Source organism: Plectrocnemia conspersa, unplaced genomic scaffold, assembly GCF_051122295.1.
Source record: "Plectrocnemia conspersa isolate PC_06_02 unplaced genomic scaffold, ASM5112229v1 ptg000012l, whole genome shotgun sequence".
NCBI lineage: Eukaryota > Metazoa > Arthropoda > Insecta > Trichoptera > Polycentropodidae > Plectrocnemia > Plectrocnemia conspersa.
Window position 1 is genome coordinate 27,961,786 of NW_028277176.1, and position 23,749 is coordinate 27,985,534.

General features: G+C 37.0%; 6 protein-coding genes across 6 annotated transcripts; 3 read left to right on the forward strand and 3 right to left on the reverse strand.

Annotated features, from left to right (window-relative positions):
• The first annotated feature begins 2,236 nt into the window (after nucleotides 1-2,236).
• Nucleotides 2,237-3,088, forward strand: LOC148228749 (histone H1-like). Its single transcript, XM_088200733.1, has one exon. The coding sequence runs from the start codon at nucleotides 2,258-2,260 to the stop codon at nucleotides 2,918-2,920; it is 663 nt and encodes a 220-aa protein (XP_088056859.1). The 5' UTR covers nucleotides 2,237-2,257; the 3' UTR covers nucleotides 2,921-3,088.
• Nucleotides 3,089-5,113: 2,025 nt separating this feature from the next.
• Nucleotides 5,114-5,653, reverse strand: LOC148228750 (histone H2B-like). The gene has a single exon (XM_088200742.1). It carries the CDS (start codon nucleotides 5,625-5,627, stop codon nucleotides 5,253-5,255), a length of 375 nt encoding a protein of 124 aa, XP_088056868.1. The 5' UTR covers nucleotides 5,628-5,653; the 3' UTR covers nucleotides 5,114-5,252.
• A 4,567-nt stretch (nucleotides 5,654-10,220) lies between these two features.
• Nucleotides 10,221-10,759, forward strand: LOC148228751 (histone H2A-like). The gene has a single exon (XM_088199443.1). The coding sequence runs from the start codon at nucleotides 10,316-10,318 to the stop codon at nucleotides 10,688-10,690; it is 375 nt and encodes a 124-aa protein (XP_088055569.1). The 5' UTR covers nucleotides 10,221-10,315; the 3' UTR covers nucleotides 10,691-10,759.
• A 1,372-nt stretch (nucleotides 10,760-12,131) lies between these two features.
• LOC148228752 (serine protease snk-like) lies at nucleotides 12,132-16,675 on the reverse strand. The gene is made up of 9 exons (XM_088199732.1): nucleotides 16,484-16,675; nucleotides 16,287-16,409; nucleotides 16,132-16,224; nucleotides 13,723-13,799; nucleotides 13,532-13,659; nucleotides 13,119-13,277; nucleotides 12,938-13,032; nucleotides 12,470-12,621; nucleotides 12,132-12,390 (listed from the first exon to the last, which is right to left on the reverse strand). Exons 1-9 carry the CDS (start codon nucleotides 16,560-16,562, stop codon nucleotides 12,232-12,234), a joined length of 1,065 nt encoding a protein of 354 aa, XP_088055858.1. The 5' UTR covers nucleotides 16,563-16,675; the 3' UTR covers nucleotides 12,132-12,231.
• A 4,358-nt stretch (nucleotides 16,676-21,033) lies between these two features.
• Nucleotides 21,034-21,474, reverse strand: LOC148228753 (histone H3). Its single transcript, XM_088199220.1, has one exon. It carries the CDS (start codon nucleotides 21,462-21,464, stop codon nucleotides 21,054-21,056), a length of 411 nt encoding a protein of 136 aa, XP_088055346.1. The 5' UTR covers nucleotides 21,465-21,474; the 3' UTR covers nucleotides 21,034-21,053.
• Nucleotides 21,475-22,506: 1,032 nt separating this feature from the next.
• Nucleotides 22,507-22,828, forward strand: LOC148228754 (histone H4). Its single transcript, XM_088200748.1, has one exon. The coding sequence runs from the start codon at nucleotides 22,507-22,509 to the stop codon at nucleotides 22,816-22,818; it is 312 nt and encodes a 103-aa protein (XP_088056874.1). The 3' UTR covers nucleotides 22,819-22,828.
• Nucleotides 22,829-23,749: the final 921 nt, after the last annotated feature.

Here is a 23,749-nt window from a genome sequence, read left to right on the forward strand (position 1 = left end):
TCATCACGGAAATTTTTGTTCAATACCCATCTCATTGGGAACGAGGACTGCGGAAGTTTTAAAAAATATCATTTCGAAAATTCTGTTCAAATGCCATTTCTAAAAATGTTTTTAAGAGAAGAAATTTCTACGGGAGCTCAAAAAAGGGTACTCTTTGAGATTTTTGTTCAAGAAGGACAATCCTCCTTAAAGTAAGATGTCTGATCACCTTAATTTAGTTCAGTAGTCTAATTTTCCGCTTATTTTTTGGTAAATAAAATACGGGACACAGTAAATCCCGTAAATATTAAACTGTAACGAATCACTTTTGTATTCAATCAAGTATTTCAATTTTATCTAATATTTGCTAAATTAGCGTTTATATTAAAAAATAATACTACGCATCCTAGTTTTTATTTAATCTTTAATATTGGGCATCAATATTATAACTCGTGTTAAATAATGGTGGGGAAAACAAGACCACAGTTGATGTGATGTTAGTGAAAGTATGTACCGTAATAAATATCAACAAAAAAAAATCGCCTGTAGCGTATTACTATGACATACTACGCTAAAAATATTCAAGGGATTCCGTTATTTACTTTAATCGGAAAACACTGCCCTAAGCCCTATACTGATCGTAACGCATGATTATTAAAACCACTTAACATGCTGGTGGTTTTTTGCAGTGTTCCAAAAAAATCATATTTTTGTATTGGAAATTATAATAGTAAATAATTATATATAAATGGAAAAAATAAAAAATAAATAAAAAAAATATATTTTTTGCAAAATTAATATTTTAAAATTACTTATACAGGTATTTTTTACAGTGTTCCAAAAAAATTGTAAATATTATCTTTACCATTTCTTAAAAATCGCAAACAATAATAAAATAATGGAATGAACCCTATAATACACAATGGACGTAAGGAAATAAAAATATCTTTATTTTTAAAACACATTCCATACAAAAACATATGTATTGCGTTTTATAAATTCTAAGAAATATGGGGCAATATAGTAATAAAAGCGTGTCAAATTAATGGAAAGATAAAGCAACCCCAATTAGTCAAGGATGCTTACTTGAATATGTTTTGCGGCTTTACTACCTACCTATTCATTCAGTTTCTTTTATTGTCTCCATCCTATCTAATGCAATTGAAAAATACTTCAAGGGACAAAAATGTATAATGACAAATATAATCACGTTTATATGTGGGACCGCGTTTAAATCCGATTTTCATATTGCCGCACAGGCTCGACACTGCGTGTAATGGACATTTCTAAATTCACACATCCGTGCTTTGGCTTTTTTGGCTTACAAAAGAAAACTATCTAATATATATTTTAAATCATATTAATTATTAAACTTTTTCAGTTGAAATAAATATTTTTTCAACTGGATGTGTAATTGGTAAATTTATATTTTTGCAACTTTTTAAATTTAATGGTGACGAAATTATTCTTGCATACTTATTTCAATATTGTAAGCAATGGCGTTGATTTCATTTTGAAGAGTTTGACAAATCACTTTGTTTATATTTAGATATTAGATTTGTAAATACACGTCACATCTTAAAATTTTGTGAATAACGGTGAAGCCGTATGTAAAATGGAAAATTTGTTCAACAGCGTTCGCTCGACATTATTCCTTTATGTTCTTAGTATTGTATTTATTTTCAAAATATCTCTTTAGGTTCATTTAAAAAGGATAAAATTAAGCTATTTACAGTTAAAATTATACATTAGCATGTTTTTTATCTAATTAATGAAAAAAATAGAACAAAATACGGCATCGAATGCCTGTTTTATCGTTGTCCCGCCTTTTTTTTTTTTTTGAGTAAACAAACTGTTAGGAGTATAAATTGATTATATAGATTATATAACCATATTATTAGCAATGTTTAGATATTTTTACATATACAAAAATGTCGCTATTTTTCTTAAAATATGATTCTAAATCGCGCAATATTACAACCGGTATAGGTATTTGCGATTGCCGTACTAAATTATAGGCCAATGGCATTTTTTGGTGACGATTCTTAATATTTATCCGACGGGTACAATATTTTATTATACGAATCAATAAAAAGGCGTGTTGCAGTGGTTGAAATTGCATAGAAAAGTTAAATAATTGAACGATCGGGAGGTAGAGATTTGACAAAACGAAGATGAAAATCGAGCAGAGAAAAGTGATTTCGGCGAGCTACGTTCGAATTCAAGCCCCTCGTGTTGAATTGCAATCTTAACATTCTTTCGTGAATACTAGACTACGATGGCAGATACAGCAGTGGAAACCCCAGCTTCGGCTACTTCCGCCAAGGAGAAGGCTGCAAAGAAGACCAAGGCCGCAGCGGGAGTCAAGAAAGTCATCAAGAAACCGACGCACCCTCCGACTTCCGAGATGGTCACCAAGGCCATCGCCAATTTGAAGGAGAAAGGAGGCTCTTCGTTGCAAGCGATCAAGAAATATATCGCCGCCAATTACAAAGTAGACGCTGATAGAATGGCTCCCTTCGTCAGAAAGTATCTGAAGGCGGCCGTCGAGAGAGGATCTCTGGTGCGCACCAAAGGCAAGGGAAAAGGTGCCACCGGCTCTTTCAAACTGGAGACCAAGAACAAACCGGCCGCTGCTAGGAAGGGAAATGCACCGAAGACGAGAAGGTCCGCCGTCAAAGCCGGACGCGTCGAAAAGAAGAAGAAGCCGGCAGTTAAAAAAGCCGCCACTCCAAAGAAGGCCAAAGCCGCCGCTAAAAAACCCAAAGCAGTAGCTACCCCAAAGAAAGCCGCCGTCAAACCCAAAAAAAACCCCCCGACCAAGGCGAAGAAGACTGTAAAGCCGCCCACCAAGAAACCAAAAGCGCCCATAGTTAAGAAAGCCGCAACTGGCGGTACCAGAGGCAGACCAGCTGGCAAAAAAGTTGCTGCCAAGAAGTAAATCATATTACAACTCAAACCATGCTTGGACAAAGGCCCTTTTCAGGGCCACACATAATATTCACTTCGGTTACTTGTTTCGATGCTCTTTTTATTTTATATAATTCTTTTCTTTAATTTTATAATTGCATTTCAGATGATTAAATTAATTCTTAAATAATTTCGCGCTCTGTAAAAATGTATTCACACGGCAGCAGTTCAATCCAATTTTTTCACGTATTTCAATTCACAAAGCGGCAATTTGATTCGATTTTTAACCTTTCCTTCGCTGTGGTGTATAACTAATGCACATTCTTTTGGATATCTATAAATACAGGTTTTTAGTTTCAAAAATTTAATTTATGCTGGCGGATTGGTTAATTTGAAATTAAAAACGCGTATAATAAATACAAAGTTAAGAATTTAAGTTTTAATCCGTGCTAATATTACGCATTGTATAAAATAATAATCGCGGATAAATTCAGAATGCATGTTTGCAAATGGTACAAGGATAGTTGAAAGTGAAAGTTGAGTAGAGAAGGTGAAATAAGCCACAGGTGTGTATCGAGGGCTTAAACTTTTTTTTATTAATTTATTTTATATTATTTTTTACCCATTAATATTTATAGAAAAGGGTTTAAAAAATAATTTTAGATTATTTTTGTTGATGTGCAAAAAATTACCTTTTTAGTAAATTCCCTATAACTTGTAAACCAAATAATATATTTTATCGAAATTTAATTTGTAGCTTCCTTATGATTTTTTGCATAAATATATTGTAATTACGTCATTTAACCAGTGTTTCTAAATCTGAGGGCCGCATAATTAAGTGATATAACGAAAAAAAACTTGTTTACAAATATAATATTAAATATTTATTATAAATTACAATCAATGTTATTCTAAACGAGTAAATCGCCACTACCTGTCCCGTCTTATCAGCTTACCTCGTGCATACCTTTTAAGAATTCATCTATTAGGGTATATGATACTTTTTTTATTGTGGAATTACCAAATTCGGGAATTCCACACAGATAAAAAAAATCATTTTATAATCGAAGTAATACAGTATATTTAGTCTCCTCTAAACTATCGGTCGAAACGTATCGCGAAAATTGCTCTTCTCTCTGTGATCTTTTGTGATTGTGATTTTGATTTAAAATTTTTATTTTCAATCACGGCAAAATGGACGAAAGTATAATAATTAAACCTTTTTTGGAAATTTTGTAGACGCGTTTTCCAACGCCCCCAGTGATTGTGAACATAGTGATGTGTGCGAAAGTAATTCTAATTCAAGTGTACGTGAACAAATTTGCACTCATCCAGTTCATTTTCTTCATAATGACAAATGTTTTTACACGTATCACTCAGTGTAATTATGAAAATAAATGTGTTCGAAACAGTTGTACGCAGAAAATGGACGCCAAAAAATTTAGTGAGTGCAAATTATTATTTATTATAAATGGATATTTTTTATAAATCGTTTATACAAAAAAATTTAGAAGCATTTAAACATACATGTTATTAATTTAATTATCACATTTTTAAACTAATGTGGTGTTCAAAAAAAAACGTGCACTAATCAACGTTGTCAAATTTCAAAAATTTCTTTAATGATTATTTAATTATTTTTGTAAATACGCAATTCACTGTCCACAATGCAAAAAATATGGTCACTGTAAGTGGGAGCGGCTTGGAGAACCGTTACCAAACAACACACTAGCCCAAAAATATTAGAATATAACAAACCAAAATAGGCGACGACTCGTTGCATTGCGTCGCAGTGAGATAAAACGACTCTTTTTAGAAAGAAAAACATAATTTATTTTATATTAGGTAGAAATAGTATACTACCATCTCGCATTATAATATAGGGGTAAACTGTATTGTATCATAGTGTATTTTTAATAAAAGAAGACGCATGGGCGAGTCCTCGGCCGCTACAGAAGGTTCTCTCAGGACTCGTGGGTGAGTCCTCGGTCGTTAAGCTGTTTTAATAAAGATCAACAACTATTTCATTTACACTAGAGGAACTGAAATGTTTATGAAAGATAAACCAACAGTTATACATAGGCAATAGCCTCATAATATACATATACCGAGTAATGTTAGGTGTGAAAATTAGTTGTCTTATAACCAGATAATTTCGAAATAATTTAAAGAATCAGTAAATAAATTTACCACGAATGAGCACGTAAGCATTTAATCAGTGCGCAAAAATAATTCTCATATATAAAATAGTATGAAAACACACAAATTCGGCTGCAACAAAATTGTAGCAAATAACCAATCAAACCGAAAATATAACATGGTGGCCCTGAAAAGGGCCTTTTTATTGAAGAAGTGGTAGTCGTTTACTTAGAGCTGGTGTATTTAGTGACTGCTTTGGTGCCTTCACTGACTGCGTGCTTAGCCAATTCACCGGGGAGTAAGAGCCTGACGGCAGTCTGGATTTCTCTGCTGGTGATGGTCGAACGCTTATTGTAATGTGCCAAGCGAGACGATTCAGTAGCAATACGTTCGAAAAGATCGTTGACGAAGCTGTTCATGATGCTCATCGCCTTCGAGGAAATTCCAGTGTCGGGATGAACCTGCTTCAGCACCTTGTAGATATAGATGGCGTAGCTTTCCTTCCTCTTCTTCTTGTGCTTCCTCTTATCGGTCTTCGTGATGTTCTTCTGGGCTTTGCCAGACTTCTTCGCTGCCTTTCCGCTGGTCTTCGGCGCCATGTTCAGACTTCGCGGTTACGCTGTGTCAGAACGAATGAAGGCGAGTCAAAGTAAAAGTATTGGTGGTGTGTGTTCTGCGCATAGCGCGTCGTTCACAGTCGAATGTATTTGTGTCTGAAAATGAAAGTAGAATTAATCCGGCCTTTCAGCCTTCATGTCAATTTACATAAGTGTGTGTATAATTAAAAGAATAATGGTGTGATAATGGAGTGTGCGCTGCTTTAAGGCGGCTTGTATCTGAGGATGTCTCTCGGCTGGGGGTGTCCGTATGGGTCGTCTCTGCTGCTCAGGTTCCTGATCGTGTCGTTCGGGATCGTCGGCAGGGTCTTATGGAACCTTGTGGAGAGTTCCTTCATGAACTCCATGATTAGCCTGGTGTTGGTATCCTTGCGGATATCAACGTTCCTGACGAACCACGGAGCGTCTGTGGCCTCCCGCAGCATCCTGTTCTGGACAACTTGAAGCCTTTCGATTAATTTTGCACGTGCATAGCCCCAAACAGGCGCCGCGTATGTCATGACCGGTCTTATCATCATTTTATATAGGAGGACTTTGTTTTTCACGTTGAGCTTACTGCGTCTGCCCGTAATCGGGCGGACGGCAGCAAGCCCTCCGAGTGCTTTTGTTCTGACGTGCTCGACGTGGGGTTTCCACGTCAGACTACTGTCTAGGATGACCCCGAGGTATCGAGTCTCGCTGACCCACGGGATGTCCTCTCCGAACATGGTGACGGGTTTCAATCTACCGGTTTTCTTTTTAGGCCTCCTGGTGAACATTACGGCTGCGCTCTTTTTGGGGTTTATGGAAATCCTCCACTTTGCGAACCATCGTTCGAGGATCTCACATATGCCTTGCAGTTTGTCGACGGCCAGCCTCAAGTTGACAGACGTGAAGGAGAGTGCCGTGTCGTCGGCGTATAGCGCGATTTGGGCTCTGCGATCCTCCGGGATAGGGATGTCGGCCATGTAGCAGGTGAAGAGAAGCGGTCCCAAGATCGAGCCCTGCGGCACTCCGGCTTCAATCGGTCGGGAACCCGACAGCGTCCCCTCGTTTCTCACTCGAAAAGATCTGTTTTTCAAGTACGAGTCCAGAAGTTGACAGAGCGGCAGAGGGATACCGCCCTCCAGCAGCTTGTGCAGCAGTCCGGCGTGCCAGACTTTGTCGAAAGCTTTTGCGACGTCTAGGAAGATTGCGCCCGTGGAGAGTTTCAACGAGAATCCTTTGTTGATCTTCTCCACGACCCTCATCAGTTGATGGACCGACGAGTGTTTCGGACGGAATCCGTGCTGCACCGCCGGGATGATATCCCTCTTATCCGCAGCGTCACGCAGTCTGGACTCGATGACTCGTTCGCAGATCTTCCCCGCGATCGAGAGGAGACTGATCGGCCTGTAGTCGGAGGTCTTCGTGCCGCCCGTTTTCGGCTTCCTGATGAGAACCACCTGCGCCTCCTTCCATTTCTGTGGAAAGTGTTTCAGTGTTAGTGTTGTGTTGATTATGTAGGTGAGAGCGAGGATGCCTTTGTCCGGGAGAGACTTGAGCGCCCTCGCTGATACCTGATCTGGCCCCGAGGCCTTTCCAATCTTCGTGCGGCTGATGTAGGCGCAGACTTCAGTCGCGTTTGTGGGCTCCAGTCGTTCGTCTGTGCTGGCTCGTAGGGCGTTCTGCGTTTCCTCCTTCAGCTCAGCGTTGAAGTTCGGGTCGCAATGGTTTTCCGTGGACGTGAACTGGTCCCTCAGCCCGTCCGCGAACGCCACCGCCTTCTCTTCGGGCGAGACGGCGGTCGAGCCGTCCGGCCTTTTGATAGGCGGAATCGCTGCGCGTTCGGTTCGGAGAGACTTTGCTAACTTCCAGATAGAGTTGTCCTCCGTGGAGAGGCTCTCTATCTTCTTGGTCCACCTGTCGTTCCGTAGCTCCGCTAGCTGGGCTTTCACCTCGCGGTCCAGTCTGTTTCTTTCTCGTTTGTCAGAGGGGTTGCCGAATCTTTGCCAGTTTCTTTTGGAACGGTTCCTTTCTCGGATCAGCTGCCTGATGTGGAGCGGTACCGGCGGTTCCTTTGTGGGGTCAATCGGTGAAGAGTTGGACGTGACCGCCTCCATGATCTCTTCCGTGAATCGGACCACCGCAGCGTCCAGTTCCTCTCCGCTTTGCATCCCCGCCGGGACTGTGACGATGTTCTCGAACGTCTCCCTGAATTTGACCCAGTTGGTGCGCATTCTCGGCCGTGCCGTCAGTAGGGCGTTCGACAGGACCATCGTCAACAGGACGGGATTGTGATCGGACGAGAGCTCGTACAGGCTGGTCATGATGTAAGTTCCGAGAAAGTTTTGAAACATGGCAATGTCCAGAACGTCAGCGACCCCCGGAACGATGTGGCTGTAGAACGTGGGCGTGTCCGGCGCGTCTACGGTTATCGTGTACGGCCTGCGCTGAATGAAGTCACGCAGAACGAGCCCGTTGCGATTCGTTTTGAGCGAGTTCCATTGGACGTGCTTCGAGTTGAAGTCTCCGGCGACGACGGTCGGGATCGACGAGTCTGAAAGAAGGAGAAGGTCGTTTGTGAGTAGTAATCTGTTTGGGGGGTTGTAGATGGATACTAGCCTCATTTTTTCTCCGTGCTCCATTTCGAGGACCACGATTGTGGCCTCCGCATGTAGCAAGTCCGGAGTCAGCTCCTTGTGGTGCTTGAGACCTATCCTGACGTAGACGGCTGTGCCTCCTCCCTTCCTGTCGGTGCGGTCGTCTCGGTGGAGTACGTAGCCGGGGATGTTGACGCGGTAGCCTGCCCTCAAGTGGGTCTCGTTCACCAGGATCACGTCTAGGTCGTGGTGCTTCGCGAAAAGCTCCACGTCGTTGCGCTTGTTCAGCAGCCCGTTCGCGTTCCAGAAAACGAGTCTGAGTTGTTCGGCTGGGGCTAACGCGTCCATCTATTTTTTGCCAAAGATGGCCATCAGCTGGGTAAGTAGAGGGAGAACCTCTACCAACATCGGGAGCGCGCTCTCCAGTGTGGGAGCTATCTTCGTCAGATTTTCGAGGGGCTTAGCTGGCGGCGAAGCTCCTCCTGTTCCTACAACAGATGGTTTAGTGGTCTGGGGTGCTGCACCCTTCGCGATGTTCGCGTAGGACGCAGCATGCGGGGCTTTTGCGCACCTCCTGTAATTAGCAGGATGGTCGCCTCCGCAGTTGACGCATTTCGGGTGCTGTTCCTGCGTCTTTTTGCAGTCCCTCGTTAGGTGAGGGCCTGCACATTTGACGCAAGCCGGGGCCACGTTGCAGAAACTGGCACCGTGTCCAAACTTCTGGCACCGGTGACACTGCCCGATGTGTCCTGGTCTTCTTTTAAGCTCCTCGGCCCTGATGCTGAGGCCGAGCAGGTGAGTGATATTAAAAATTGACTTACCTGCTTCAGTCCTCTCCGCTTGGACTAGGATCATTGGGGCGTCTTTGCCTCGGACCTTCATTCGGTGAACTGACTTCACCGGATGTGTCAGCTTTAGCGCCTTAAGTAGTTCGTCAGTCTGGATGCCGGTCGGGACGCCTCGCAGCACCACCTTCAGCAGCTTTTCCTCCTGAAGCTGATAGGTGTGAAACTCCTGTTTCCTTTCGGAAAGGAGCCTCGTCACCGTCCTGTAGCTGGTCGATGAGGTCAGCTGTAGCTTGATCCCGTCTCTAGTCTGCTTGGCAGACGAGACAGGGATCGCGAGTCGACGGAGGTCAGCCTCGAGCCGCACGTAACTGGTGCCGCTCTTAATAAAAATTGGCGGCACCTTTTCGGTTTTTATTTCCGATGTGGCTGGGGCTGTTTCTGCTTCTGGAGAGGTGGCGGCGGGCGCCTCCGTTGCGCTGCGCGTCGTCTTCCTTCTGCGCTTGCGCTTCGTCTTTGTTGTCCTGAAGCCGTCCGTCTCCATCTCCTCGGTCGAGGAGAGAGCAGACGATTCGCTAGCGGACGGTTCCTGGGGCGGAGTCGGAGTGAGCTGGGGTGCGATCGGCGTCGGGGTCTGTGTAGGCGACGTCGAGCTGGTCAGCGTCGTCGTTTTGAGCTGACTAGCCACTCCTTCCAAGCCTCTCAGAAACTCGTTCTGTGAGCTCAAAGTTCTGACAGTGGCTGTCAGCGCGTCTATTTTCTTGAGGTCTATTTCCCGCTGTTTCAACAGCAGGTCGACCTTGACTCGTAAGTCGTCCATCTCTGAGTCGCGCATGCGCGAACGGGTGCGGAGCTCGTCGATCTCCGGGTCTCGCGCGCGCGAGCGGGATCGGACCCGCGAGTGGGCAGCGCCATCCGTAGCGGTGGCGGGAATCGTCTCCAGCCGCGGAATGTGTTTTTTCGCGGCGCGGGCGGGGGGCACACTAGGGTCGGCCATTTCGACCGAGCCCTTGCACTTTCACTACGGCAATGCGCGGGTTTCGGGCGATGCTTAGCGTTCGCGAGCTTGTCGGAGCGTCCGTCCTCACCGAGTGGCGCGGTCGAACTCTGAGTGAGTCGAATGAAGGCGAGATCCGAAAATTAGGGTGTAGTTTACTATCGGATAAACATAGCGCATAGTAGTGGGGAGACGCGTGCTTTATCGTGTGGTAGGGGAACGCGGCGCATACCGTGACTGGTATAAATATACAGCACGTCAACCGCAAACTTTTACACTCGCTCGTTCACTCTTCTGTGGTCGTGCGCGTTTAATTCATCACTCAACATGTCAGGTCGCGGTAAAGGGGGCAAAGTCAAGGGAAAGGCGAAGTCCCGTTCCAGCCGCGCTGGACTTCAATTTCCCGTGGGACGTATCCATCGTCTCTTGAGGAAGGGAAACTACGCCGAGAGGGTCGGCGCCGGTGCTCCCGTCTACTTGGCCGCTGTCATGGAATATCTGGCCGCTGAAGTCCTCGAGTTGGCCGGCAACGCCGCTCGCGACAACAAAAAGACTAGGATCATACCCAGACATCTTCAACTGGCCATCCGAAACGACGAGGAGTTAAACAAACTTCTCTCCGGAGTCACCATCGCCCAAGGAGGTGTTCTCCCCAACATCCAAGCCGTTCTGTTGCCTAAGAAGACTGAAAAGAAGGCATAAATGACCTCTAGCATCATTCACAAAAAGGCCCTTTTAAGGGCCACCAATTTATTCAATCGGTTATTTGGATTTTTGCTATAAGATTAGAGGTTTTTAAGACATTTTTTGTACAAAATAAACGCCATGTATTAAATTTGTAGTGGATTAATTTTCAATCGTTTATAAATCATATATAATTGTTCTAAGCCGGTTTCAAGCGCTTTCTACTAGCAAAATTATGATTTAACTGATAGACGCTAATAAAAATGTATGCTGCTCTAAAATGTCGATGGAACTCAATTTGATAGATGCGAAAGGTCCATTGCTATTCAAATCCCCAGCCTAAACTAGACTAACAACATCGACCGTGGACTCACCTACACAGTCCTAAGAGAACATTATGTAGCGGCCGAGGTCTCGCCCATGAGTCCCCGCGACATGCGTCTTCCTTCATGAAAAACACATACAATATAGTTTGCCCCTATATTATAATGCGAGTTATAGTATACTATTTCTACATAATATAAAATAAATTATATTTTACTTTAATTTTTCGTAAAAAGACGTCTTATCCCATTGCGTCGCAATGCAATGAGTCGTCGCCTATTTGGGGCATTTTAGTTTGTTATATTCTAATATTTTTGGGGTAGTGTGTTGTTTGGTAACGGTTCTCCACTTACAGTGACCATATTTTTTGTATTGTGGAATTATTATATTTTTATTTATAATAAGTAATAATTTATAGTAATAGTTAGCTAATAATAATAAAAACAGTGAATTGCGTATTTACAAAAATAGTTAAATAATCATTAACGGAATTTTTGAAATTTGACAACGTTGATAAGTGCACGATTACCACAACACATTAGCTTAAAAAAGTGATAATTTACTCGAAATTACCGAGAATAATTGTAGTGACACAGAAAATGGAAGTCACGTCATCCCGCCGCGCCGCCCAAAAGATGGAGATATGGATATTCCAGCAAAGATGATGAAAATTTGTTGATTTCGCAAAATATAAGACCTTCAACAACAATCAACCCAACACCATCATCGTCTACTGATTTGACAAAAAAACTGATATTTTTTATCTAAAAACATTTTACAACAAAAAACATTTTTTATATTGGAAATAGAATAGTTGGGCCGAATATCACATCAAGTAGTTTGTTGCCTTCCGACTACATCTTTGTAGCTATTAGCAAAGATTTTATCTGTCTCCTATTTTATGTTGTAAAGATCAACTTTTCGTAGCATGTTACGGAAAATAAGCATACTGTGTAAATTCATTTATTTTTGTTTTAATTCAGTTCGTGCCGCACCTACTTGGGAGGATTTATTAATTTTCTTAGTTGTTTTAAGTGAACCATAAATGTTTGACCGCATAAAAAAAGGAAAAACCCACTACAGATTGACCTACATCGATATTAAAAATATCAGCATAATATTTAGTAATAAAAAATCATTGAGATCAGATATATGTATATTTTTAAATAATATTATATTATAATGTGTATAGTACAATATATAGCTACAGAATAAAATATATATATTTATTCTAATTATGCCCATACAATATTCTCAATCCAATCTATATATGAACTAACTCTTGTATATACACCAGGAATTCTTACTCCACCGCATCCGATACCAAACGAAGTCACACCAATAATAAAATCAGTGCAATTATCCTGAAATAATAAAGGACCTCCACTGTCGCCCTGAAATCAAATTATCATACGTTGTTATATTAAAGATTTTAATGATAATAGGGATATTATGTAATAGGTATGAGAATACCCGACATGTGTCTTGTGTGCCATTAGCTCCGGCACAAACTTGAGAGCTAATAATCCCATTTGGTAAGCTTCTTCTATTCTGATAACCAGCATTGCAAGATTGATTATCGGCTATCTTTAATGTGACTTTTTGAAGAACGTCTGATGATTCAGCTATAAATTATTTTATGTTGTTTATAAGATGTATTATATTTATTAATGTCTACGTTAGGGGTAGCCAACCCAAATGATCTTGCGGGCCACTTTGAAAATACATCATATCTCCGCGGGCCACATATAAAATTATATATCCCCATATTAGATTTAGATACACTATAAACATATTGTTGGAGTGAAAAATTGTATATAGTGTATTGGCCATTATAATAAAAATATAATTTGGAAAAGTATGATGAATCTCGCGGGCCGGAAAAATGGTTAAGGCAGGCCGCGGGTTGGCAGCCCCTGGTCTAAGTAGTAACATATTTACCGGTTCCTGTTTTACCCCATCCGACAGCATTAAATACTCTATTATTGAAATTGTTCGTTAGCATTAAACATCCTGGTTTATGAGCAATAGTGAAACTAAAAAATAAAAAAGAATACAACTTCATTGGTTAAACGTATATCTAGGTTATATGTTATATTTGTATAATTTATAAAAATCTTACGAAACTCCTTCAGCAAGTTTGAGCAGCGCAATATCGTTGTATTTATTTGGAGCCCTATATTGCGGATGTAATATTATCTGTTCAATTGCGACATCCTGTTCGAAATTCGAACTCTGCTTTAAATTTACACTTCCTAGCTTCACTATAGTTGGACTGTCGCTGTAGGTACAAAACACACATTAGCGCATGGAATGCAAAGTGTTAAAATCTTAAAAACTCAGGTGGACTAATTAAATTTAATATCTAACGATATATATATATATATATATATATATATATATATATATATATATATATATATATATATATATATATATATATATATATATATATATATATATATATATATATATATATATATATATATATATATATATATAGTATAATTATATTTTATTGTATAATATACCAACCTTCTCAATCTTGAATCCGACGTTGAAGTGCAGTGACCTGCAGTTAAAACGTAATTTTCACTAATAAGTGAACCTCCACAGTTCCAAGCGTAGCCAGTACCATCTACTAAAGGCCATCCGATTGCTGCCTGATGTAAAACAAATATTATATTTGATTTTTAAGTGATATATTAAAATAAAATCGTAAGTACCATGCTTTTAAATTCGCCGAAATGTGCATCAACTCCACCAATGGCCGCTAATATGCATACAGAATACTTGGCGCAATCTTTGAGGAAAAAATTGTACTAGTAATTTATGTATTATACATATATAAATAAATTAAATAAAGTTTTAATATAATTGATAATGAAAACAAAATAATAATTTCAAAATGTAAAAACTAAGGCTTTATTGGTATGATTTCCAACGAAGCGAAGTAAATTTCTTAGATATTCCCTGAAAGAGGGAGTACGGATCATATTCGTTAAGATACAATTTATTGTATTATCAATGAAGAGTTTATTGTGGGGTGTGAGTTTATACTGGGTAGCAATATGCCTGAGAAAATCGTGATTGCTTTATTTATCCTTGGCCGTTCAGCGGTTCAGCCTACAAATGTTCGATTAATTAGTTTATCTATGGTTTAAATCTTTAGTGGAAATGTTTTCACTGTAATCGTAAGAATAACTGATGGCGAAAGAGATAAAAAAATACACAATATGACACTTTCTGACACTAAAGGACAGACGGTCAACGAAAGCCCATCTCCATAGATAATCTAAACCACGCTGTAGATAGGAGTCCGCAACAGATCAAATACATTTAGACAATTTTAAATTGTATTTGTAACTGGCGTATTTATATCATTAATAAATAACGCGAAGAGCAGAGAACCCAGTTTGTACCCTTGAGAAATTCTCAAAGAGGTGAAATACTCTTTTGACTTCGATTATATAATTTCGATCGGTCATCGTAAATTAGGTTTTCCTAGATTTTATGATACGTCTAATGTCTCACTACTAACTTAGTACTAGTTGATTGTCCCATTTTAACGCATTGGGCAAACGCCTTTAATAGTGTAACAAAAGATTTGCAATAAATAAAAAAAAAAAAATATTTTCAGAATTCTGATTCTGATGAGGAAGACACATCTCTACCTTTTACGAGTAATTCGTCAACATTTGAATTTGAACTTAAAAAAAACGCCGTTTGTCCAAATAATCTAAAAATGCTCTTAGATATTTGGATGATATAGTAACTATACTAAAACATTAAAAACATAAATGTGAGACGTATGGTTTAAAACACTTTTAACAATCAAACCAATATCAACCGCTACTGAGCGGGTGTTTTCAAAAGCAGGAACAATCTAGCCAACGCTAAGAAGTAATTTAAATACATTGTTATTTTTAAAATTTCAATTACGGTTATGGTTTATGATAAATTAACTCGTTTTTTTAAATAATGTACTTAAACAAGTATATTTATTTTAATTATTCAAAATATAGTACTTACATATTCAATAGTTGTTATTTTTAATGTATTAGTTAATTTCATGTTTGAGCTGACGTATAGTGTGCTTGCTTATAAAAAGTTTGAACTCTTGTAAAAATATTGACACATTTTAAAAACCAGTTAGTTCATGATGGTTAGATTAGTAATAAATAGTTATTTTTAGCAAATTATTTATTGTTGTCATTAACAATAAAAATAAATGTTTTTATTCCATTATTTTTAATTTAATTTTTATTATTTAATTGTTAATAATAAAAAAAAACTTCAACCAAAACTTATTTATAATTGTTCTAAGACGTATAGTTTTATAAATGCTTTACATAGATATGCCTTTCTAGTGTGGGAAAATTCGATGAGAGTTATGTATTTAAATGGTGTGAGCTGTAGTTCTGATTTTTATGTATAACGCTATAAAGACCATTTTCTTAACGCTCTTTTGCGTGGTGCCGCCTGTCGTCGTGCTATGACTTGAAATGTTATTATTATCGTGAAATTAATTAAATTATAACTTTCGAAACCAATATGAATCATTAACTTTAAAACATTTTCACATTTCATGGATCAATTATTATTTTTGTTTTCAGTAATTTGAAAAGTAAAATGGTGAAATTCAACTGATATCGTTCGTAGACTTGAAGATATCTATTTATATAATCAGTAACAATTCCTTATTCATTTATTTGTATTAAGTTTTTGATTCAGTAAAATCATTATTTGTTTTCACCATTTGAAAAATATTTCGCTTAGTTCAATTCATATTAGGTTACTAGTGAACCGCTATATGTTTAATATTAATTATAGCTTTAATATAGTTTTACTTATATTAAGTACTATACTAGTTTAATACTGGTTTACTACGTTATGTCAAATGTATAACCACATATTTGTATAAAATATTAAAATTAAAAATTATATTGTGTGTATATATTTAATACATTTAACTGAACTGTAAATTTATGTATTATATATTAAATATATTTTCATATTAACTGCGTTTATCTAACACCTTGTTTTAAAATTTTGATTTATCAGATTTTGCTTTAAACTATAAATAATAATAGATATATCGCGTTAATATATAAATAATAATAAAAATACTGTACTTTTTCTGGCCAGTTCTCCGACGACTGTTGTTTTCCTCGTCGTGTTCAACAGATTTGGTCTTGTTCTCGGACAGCAAACGATCGGCGCAAAACCTTAAAATAAATATTAATTACAACACAACAGTGAAAATGTTCATTCATATTTTATTTTTTACCTTCAAATCCACACATCACAGGTCTTATTCTCATCATTGTCCACTGTTCTTGTGCCAATGGACATTGATTCATAAATCTGCAAACACCTTGCGTTGCACTATTTACAATGCAACTATCACCCTCTGTAATATTATATAATTAAAAATACAGAGTTAATGTTATGTTATTTCATTACAAATAATGTGGGTATATTCACCGTATAATACACGTTCATTTTGTGCAGTAACTGTGTTTATAAAAATAAACATATAAAACGAAACACTTTTCTGCTTCATATTCTAAATATATTAAATATTTTTAATATAAATAAACAATAAGTTGTTTATGAAGTCGCCGCAAGAACATTCGTCTCGAAATCGAAATATGAACTGAATCAACGTCGCGTTGTTGTTTCAAGTTTGGTAACTTGTAAACCTGTTTAATAATCCCCCTTACAAGGTCGTTGCCTTGCTCTTATTATAACTACGCTAAGATTGTTTTCCATAGAACTGGGAAATCCCTGGGTATATTAAATATAGTCGTGATGAGTCAATAATCAATAGTGTAGGTTCATAAAAATACTTTTGCGTATTTAATTCGAGTAGTAACTAATTATTTTATAGTTAATTTGCTATCAATTAATAGAAAATGAATTAATACAAATATCGCTTAAACTAAGCTTTGTTTTTGTCTATTTGACCAATTAATAACATTTATATATATATATATATATATATATATATATATATATATATATATATATATATATATATATATATATATATATATATATATATATATATATATATATTTAAACCAGAGGTGGCCAACTTTTGTATACCATACGTCAATTTTTACACAGACAAATTCAGATGCGCCGTACAACTCAAGTACTTTTTTTACCTTCTTACGATCACATTTGGGGTTGAAAAATAGAGATAGGAGTAGGAGCAGCTTCGCTTATGGGAGTAAAAGGAATAACTCAATCACGGAATTCAATTAATTAATTTACGTATTTTCAAAAGGCACACGTTTATTAGAGCACAAATCTATAATAGTAAAAAATAATCACATAAACGAGAGGGTGATCGCTGTTCAAATTCGAATCAGTTATTCGCGACCTTGTTTTGCTTTTTATTAATTTCATTTATGAAAAGGCTTGTTCACACCTGTATATTTTGAACATTACCGAAGGCAGAATTAAGAGCACTTGAGGTAAAAATATGAATATGGATTCAGTTATAACGCCTATTTTAAAAGAATAAGTGGGCGCAAGGATGCAATGCGCCACTAGTGATCATCCAATTCACCACGTTTGGCGCATGCGCCACGGGTTGGCCACCGCTGATTTAAACCATGCCGGTCCACAATAATCTCCGCGTGGAAAGAGTTAATTGCTCTGGAAGAAAAATATTAGCGTTATATCGCAAGTCGATTGCCCTCTAATGACATTTAATTAGTCATAATAATATGGGTTAATACAATATCCATATGTACAAAGTATAAATAATGCAAAAACAATACGATAATAAAATTTTAAGCTAATTCTAAAGGTTGTGTATTGCTATATTTTTTACACTAAGAAAAAATATATTTCCATTCAGTAAAAAGCAAATTTATCGTTTAAGTCAATAGTTAATAATAAAAACATATAACGCAAGGAGAAGGCAAAATATATTAGTACATAAATTCATTATTTTCGTCGCGTTGTACATAAACTAATATACAGATTATAACACAGAGTATATTTACACAGAGTACAACCGAAAATAATTCAGACAATGAATATAGTCAAACTGATAAGAGAAGATTTTAATGATTCTTTTTGTTGTCCTCGTTATTGTATTTATATATGTTATCGTGCCAATAGAAAAACTTGTTGACATAAAATAAGGTCAAAGGACACTAAAAATAAAAAAAAAATGCTGCGGAAGAAAAAAGTTCATTTTGAAAATTTTTTTCAGTCTCTCCCTCCCAATTTTTTTGAGGAGGAGAAATTGCTACGGGATCTTTAAAATGGTCTTTTTGGAGAAATCTCAAAGGAGGACGTTTAGTCACCTTACATAAAAGCGTTTTTCCCATATTCGCACATTGTATAAATTAGTACAAAATTTTATGTAAATTAGTACGAAAAGTACCATTTTTCTTCAATTGAAATGACGGCAATTTGATTTGATATATGTATTTTTATGATATTTTGAACCAGAAATTGTCTATTTATTTCTCTGATTATCAATATATTATTTATTTAGGGTATACCTGTAGCCGTTCCAAGTGTTTGGACCACTACCTAAAACGAATGCAATGACAAAGGAAGGAATGTTTCGCTCTATCCTTGTAAATAGTATTTGGTTAATGTTCACCATTGTAATTCATACAACACCAATGGCTCTCAACATATTTTTAATCGAACAGAATTTATTGTTGCTTTTTATTACATTGATATGTGAAACCCTAATATATTGATGTATGTACATTACAATTACTTATTGAACATATTTACATACTTGATGTTTGGTTATACATACCTACTTGTCAATCGTACAATATTTTTCGAAGCAATCCTTCATATGAATATAATGATTTTACATTACGTTTTTAAATATCATTATTTTTTATTCACCAGTTTTTTTTTACATAATATAAGAACTTACTAAGCCAATATAATAATTTATTAGGTAGTATATTATTATAAATAGGGTTTTCAATTATTCGTCATCACTGTTATCTATGTATTTCTAAATAATTATTTATTATATATCTATATTTGCGCAGTTGGTTTTCATGATAAAAAACTATTTAATTAATATGATAAATATAACAAAATTTCTGAACACAGATTGCGAACTTGTGCACGAAACAAACTTCTCGATGAGCGGTCGGCACCGAATTGGTTAAATTTCATAGACAACGGATTTTTCGAGAAAGTTTAGTAATTCAATAATTCCCGGTGGAATTGGAAAAATCTCGGTTTTTTATCACACTATACTGATAAAGGTTTCCACTAATAACGATACGATTTAAAAAATAGAAAGCAGATCACTCTGGTATCTGGTATCTATATTCTTCAAAGGCGGCGCTTATTGTGCGCTTCGCTCTCAATCGGACTGGTTGTGCATATACATATGTACATATAGTCCATCCAAGATGTTAGCGCTCATCATCGTTTTGTTGGAAAAAAGGGTGCGTATATACATACAGTTTTCCGCGAATTTGTTTACACCGATAGGAGAACGTTACCAATATTAAATCAGGGCTGTTTTAAAGGTAGGGTGACCATACGTTGGAAATTTAATTAAAAATTATAATGTGTTATATTTTTATTATAAATTATTGTCATGGTGTGGTATTTTGTAATCAATAAAACAATTCCTGTAATATTCCATTGGTATTTTAAAAAATATTATATTGAACAGATATTCAACCTGGAGAGTGATACCAAAACTGCTCTCATGGTTTTGGGTTAAATATGTATATAAATAAACAAATTAAGTAATAAAGTGATATTTTACACTTTCCTCAACAAATTAAATTAAAAAAGTAAAAATTAATTTCACTTGTAATTTCACATGGTCACCCTATTATATTTGCTCACCAATACTGTGACGATGATTGTCATATCTTGGACGGACTGTACATCTTACTGATGAACCGCGACGGTAAAACAAGCAAATTTAAAATTTATAAAATATAAATTATAAAATAGCAAATATAAAATATACTACTATTTGTCCCGTTTTCTCCATAAACTCTGTTGGTGCTCAGTGAACGCTAATTTGTTTCGCGAGTGTATAATAAAACAAATAATTGCTCACTGCGGATACAACTCCACTCGGCTTTAGGCTTATGGCAGTCTAAATTTGCCTCCGGGAGCGGGAAATTATTTATTTACTTTTTTAGTTTCATTTATTATAAAAATTATATGGAACATTATTTGATTATATAAGTTTAAAAAAAATGAGCTTGCTGTTCTTTATCATTTACCTGAATTTGCAGAGAAATCTGTTCATGAGCTTGTACAATTTATGAACACAAATAATCTTAAGTCAGGTTTTCAGGAAATAGATAAAATAGGCAAACTAATATTAACTCTTTCAAGCAGTACTGCTTCAGCAGAACGTTCATTTTCTGCTCTGAAACGAATTAATAATTGTTATCGAAGTACCCAAGGCCAAGAAAGGCTATGTTGCCTTAGCTTGATGCTTGATTTCAATAGAAAAAGGGATCCTTATGGATATTAAAAAGAAGAGCACTTTTTATGACAGCGTGATAGAAAAATTTATGATCAAAGAAAGAAGATTAGATTTTATATATAAATAATTATAATTTTATGTTTATTGGAAATTTGATATTTTTATATAATAATATTTTAGATTAGGTTTCAAGTTTATTTATATATGGGAAAAAGCTGTAAGGCAGTTTAGGCATGCCAAAACCTACGTGTACGTTTTTTTTTATTTTTTATAGCACACCCAATATTAACACCCACCGTACGCCACTGACGATTACTTGTAAATTGATTTTATTCTTGATTCTTCGGGTTAATTTTATTGGTTGAACCCCTAATTGTGAATCACGAAATAGCATAAGACTTTAATAATAAAGATTTCCTTAAATTTCGGCGCTGCTTTTTGTCTGAGATATAAAGCAGTAGATGACCTTACATATTACAATAAAATTAATTTTAAATTTTGTGGTGTTATTAGCAGATTTCTAATTTTAAATCCGATTGAATAAATGGTGGCCCTGAAAAGGGCCGTTGTCAAATTTGAGTGAATTAAGTCAAATTAAGCGCGTTCTCCTCTGATCCTTCTTGCTAATTGGATGTCTTTGGGCATGATAGTAACCCTCTTGGCGTGAATGGCGCATAAGTTGGTATCTTCGAAGAGACCCACGAGGTAAGCCTCGCTAGCTTCCTGGAGAGCCATGACGGCGGAGCTCTGGAAACGCAAGTCGGTCTTGAAGTCCTGAGCGATCTCACGAACTAAGCGCTGGAAAGGCAGCTTGCGGATCAAGAGCTCGGTGGACTTTTGGTAACGACGGATCTCGCGGAGAGCCACGGTTCCTGGCCTGTAACGATGGGGCTTCTTCACTCCTCCGGTCGCAGGGGCCGACTTGCGAGCTGCCTTCGTGGCGAGTTGCTTCCGCGGGGCCTTGCCTCCTGTAGATTTACGGGCAGTCTGCTTGGTACGAGCCATTTCAGCGACGAGTTCCTATGCGTGCAGCGACGAGAAATCGAATGAAATTCGCGGTGAATTGTCCGATATTTATAGCTAACTTTTCCCGCGCTCTTTGGTGAAGGGTGGGGGTAGCGTCATTCGGCTTCACTGAACGCACTTCAAATTTTATAACGGTTTTGTCCATTATAATAAAAAAATATTAATATGTGTTATATATGAATATAAATAAAAACTACTCTATTATATATTTCACAAGCTAACATTTTGCTAGACACGTTATATACATTTGGAACGCAAATCGATTCAAGTATTAATATTTAATTTTACAAAAATAAGCGTTGAAACATATCCAATAACGCAAGTACCCTTCAAAATTAATTTAGCAGTGGTAGATTATATTGGTTACAATAAAAAAATTACCTTACTATTTCCTAAAGTTTGTACAACGTCATTTGTATTGTTAGTGCTGACAATTCATTTCAGGGTACTCTTGTTCTGACATAAATTGTGTTAGTATCTGATAAGACAATGATTTTATTATTGAATTCGAATATAGTGCATTCCCATTGGAATTTTACATCTATAGAAGTGATAGTAATTAAAGATTAAACATTCCATTCTCGTCAACGAGAAAATGAGATTCTTTAGAGTTTCTTGTCAGAAAATTTTCTAACAGCGATTCAACATAATGCCGCCATTTATAAATATTTTATACGCCTACTTATTAGGAAATTTAACACTAAACGTTCAAATAACCGTCCTTTTTAATTTATTTAGAGCCAAATTATTATTTATTTTCTGTAACCGACAGCACAAATTTCAATCAATTATAATTTAAAAATACGTTATTTTTATAAAATATATAAATTATTGTGTTTTTCAGTTAAATTTACACCCAATTAACAATATGTATTTTTTTTACGGATTGAGTAACCCCTACCACGCTTCGTTCTAAGCCCCGCCCCTATCCTAGCGCGCCTATATAAGGCGGTGAAATATAATTTTTGCTCAGATGCTTGCCGTGGTTCGTGTCGAGTAGTTCTACTTTCGGCTCGATAAAATGACTGGTCGCGGAAAGGGAGGAAAGGGGTTGGGAAAAGGGGGAGCTAAGCGCCACAGGAAGGTGTTGAGGGATAACATCCAGGGTATTACAAAACCCGCCATCCGTCGTCTGGCTCGTAGAGGAGGCGTCAAGCGCATCTCCGGACTGATCTATGAGGAGACTCGAGGCGTGCTGAAGGTTTTCCTAGAAAACGTCATCAGGGACGCAGTCACCTACACCGAGCATGCAAAGAGGAAGACTGTCACTGCCATGGACGTCGTCTACGCTTTGAAGAGGCAAGGGCGCACCTTGTACGGTTTCGGAGGATAAAAAATGACCACTTGCATATCAAAAAACGGCCCTTTTAAGGGCCACCATTTTTTAAATTCGGTTGAGTTATTCTGTGCAAGCTGACTAGATAAAACCCCTATAATAAATTACCTATATCCGTCAAAGAAATGCATTGCAGTCTTTTAGCATACATCGCTTAATTTCACTTAGCGCTAAAAGATATATTCTACTCAAAAAACGAAGACGCATTTCTTGACAAAAATTAGTCTGGTGTACCGCTTGCATCATAAGATTCCCTATCGAGCGCGACGGTTTACCGTTACATTCTAATTAGATTACTACTATTTGCCTTTCAGCCATACACCATGGGGTGTATAATATTTACCAATTTATTTTTATTATATAATAATGCTCTTTTCTAATAATAAATATTTTATTGCTTTTGGAAACAACAATAGTAAGAATACATTTAATAATGACTATAATAATTATATTTATTTAAAAGATCGTTAAAATTATGGAATGAAGTTAGTGGTATTGTAGGTTAATCAAATTTATTCATTTAACAATCCAGAACTGACGCCGATCCCCTAGAAATAAAAGTGGGAGTGGTGTCGCATGCAACGAAGAAAGAGATAAAGCATGCTCTTTCGTGTAACGGTACTTCGTCCAGATGACATGAGAATCTTATGAAGCAGACGGTTCATATCAGGGTACTCTTGTCTGACACAAATTGTGTTAGTATCTGATAAGACAATGGTTTTATTATTGAATTCAAATAAAGTGTATTCCCATTGGAATTTTTTATCTTTTGCCTTTAGAAATCCAATACGTATGTTCTATTTTCTGAAACCTTTTTAAGTAAATTAAATTACTGTTTTCTAATTAAACTCAATATTTAGATAATATATTTCGAGAGTATTAAATTCCAAATCGAGGATGTAGAATCAAATGGCCAATTCCACGCGAT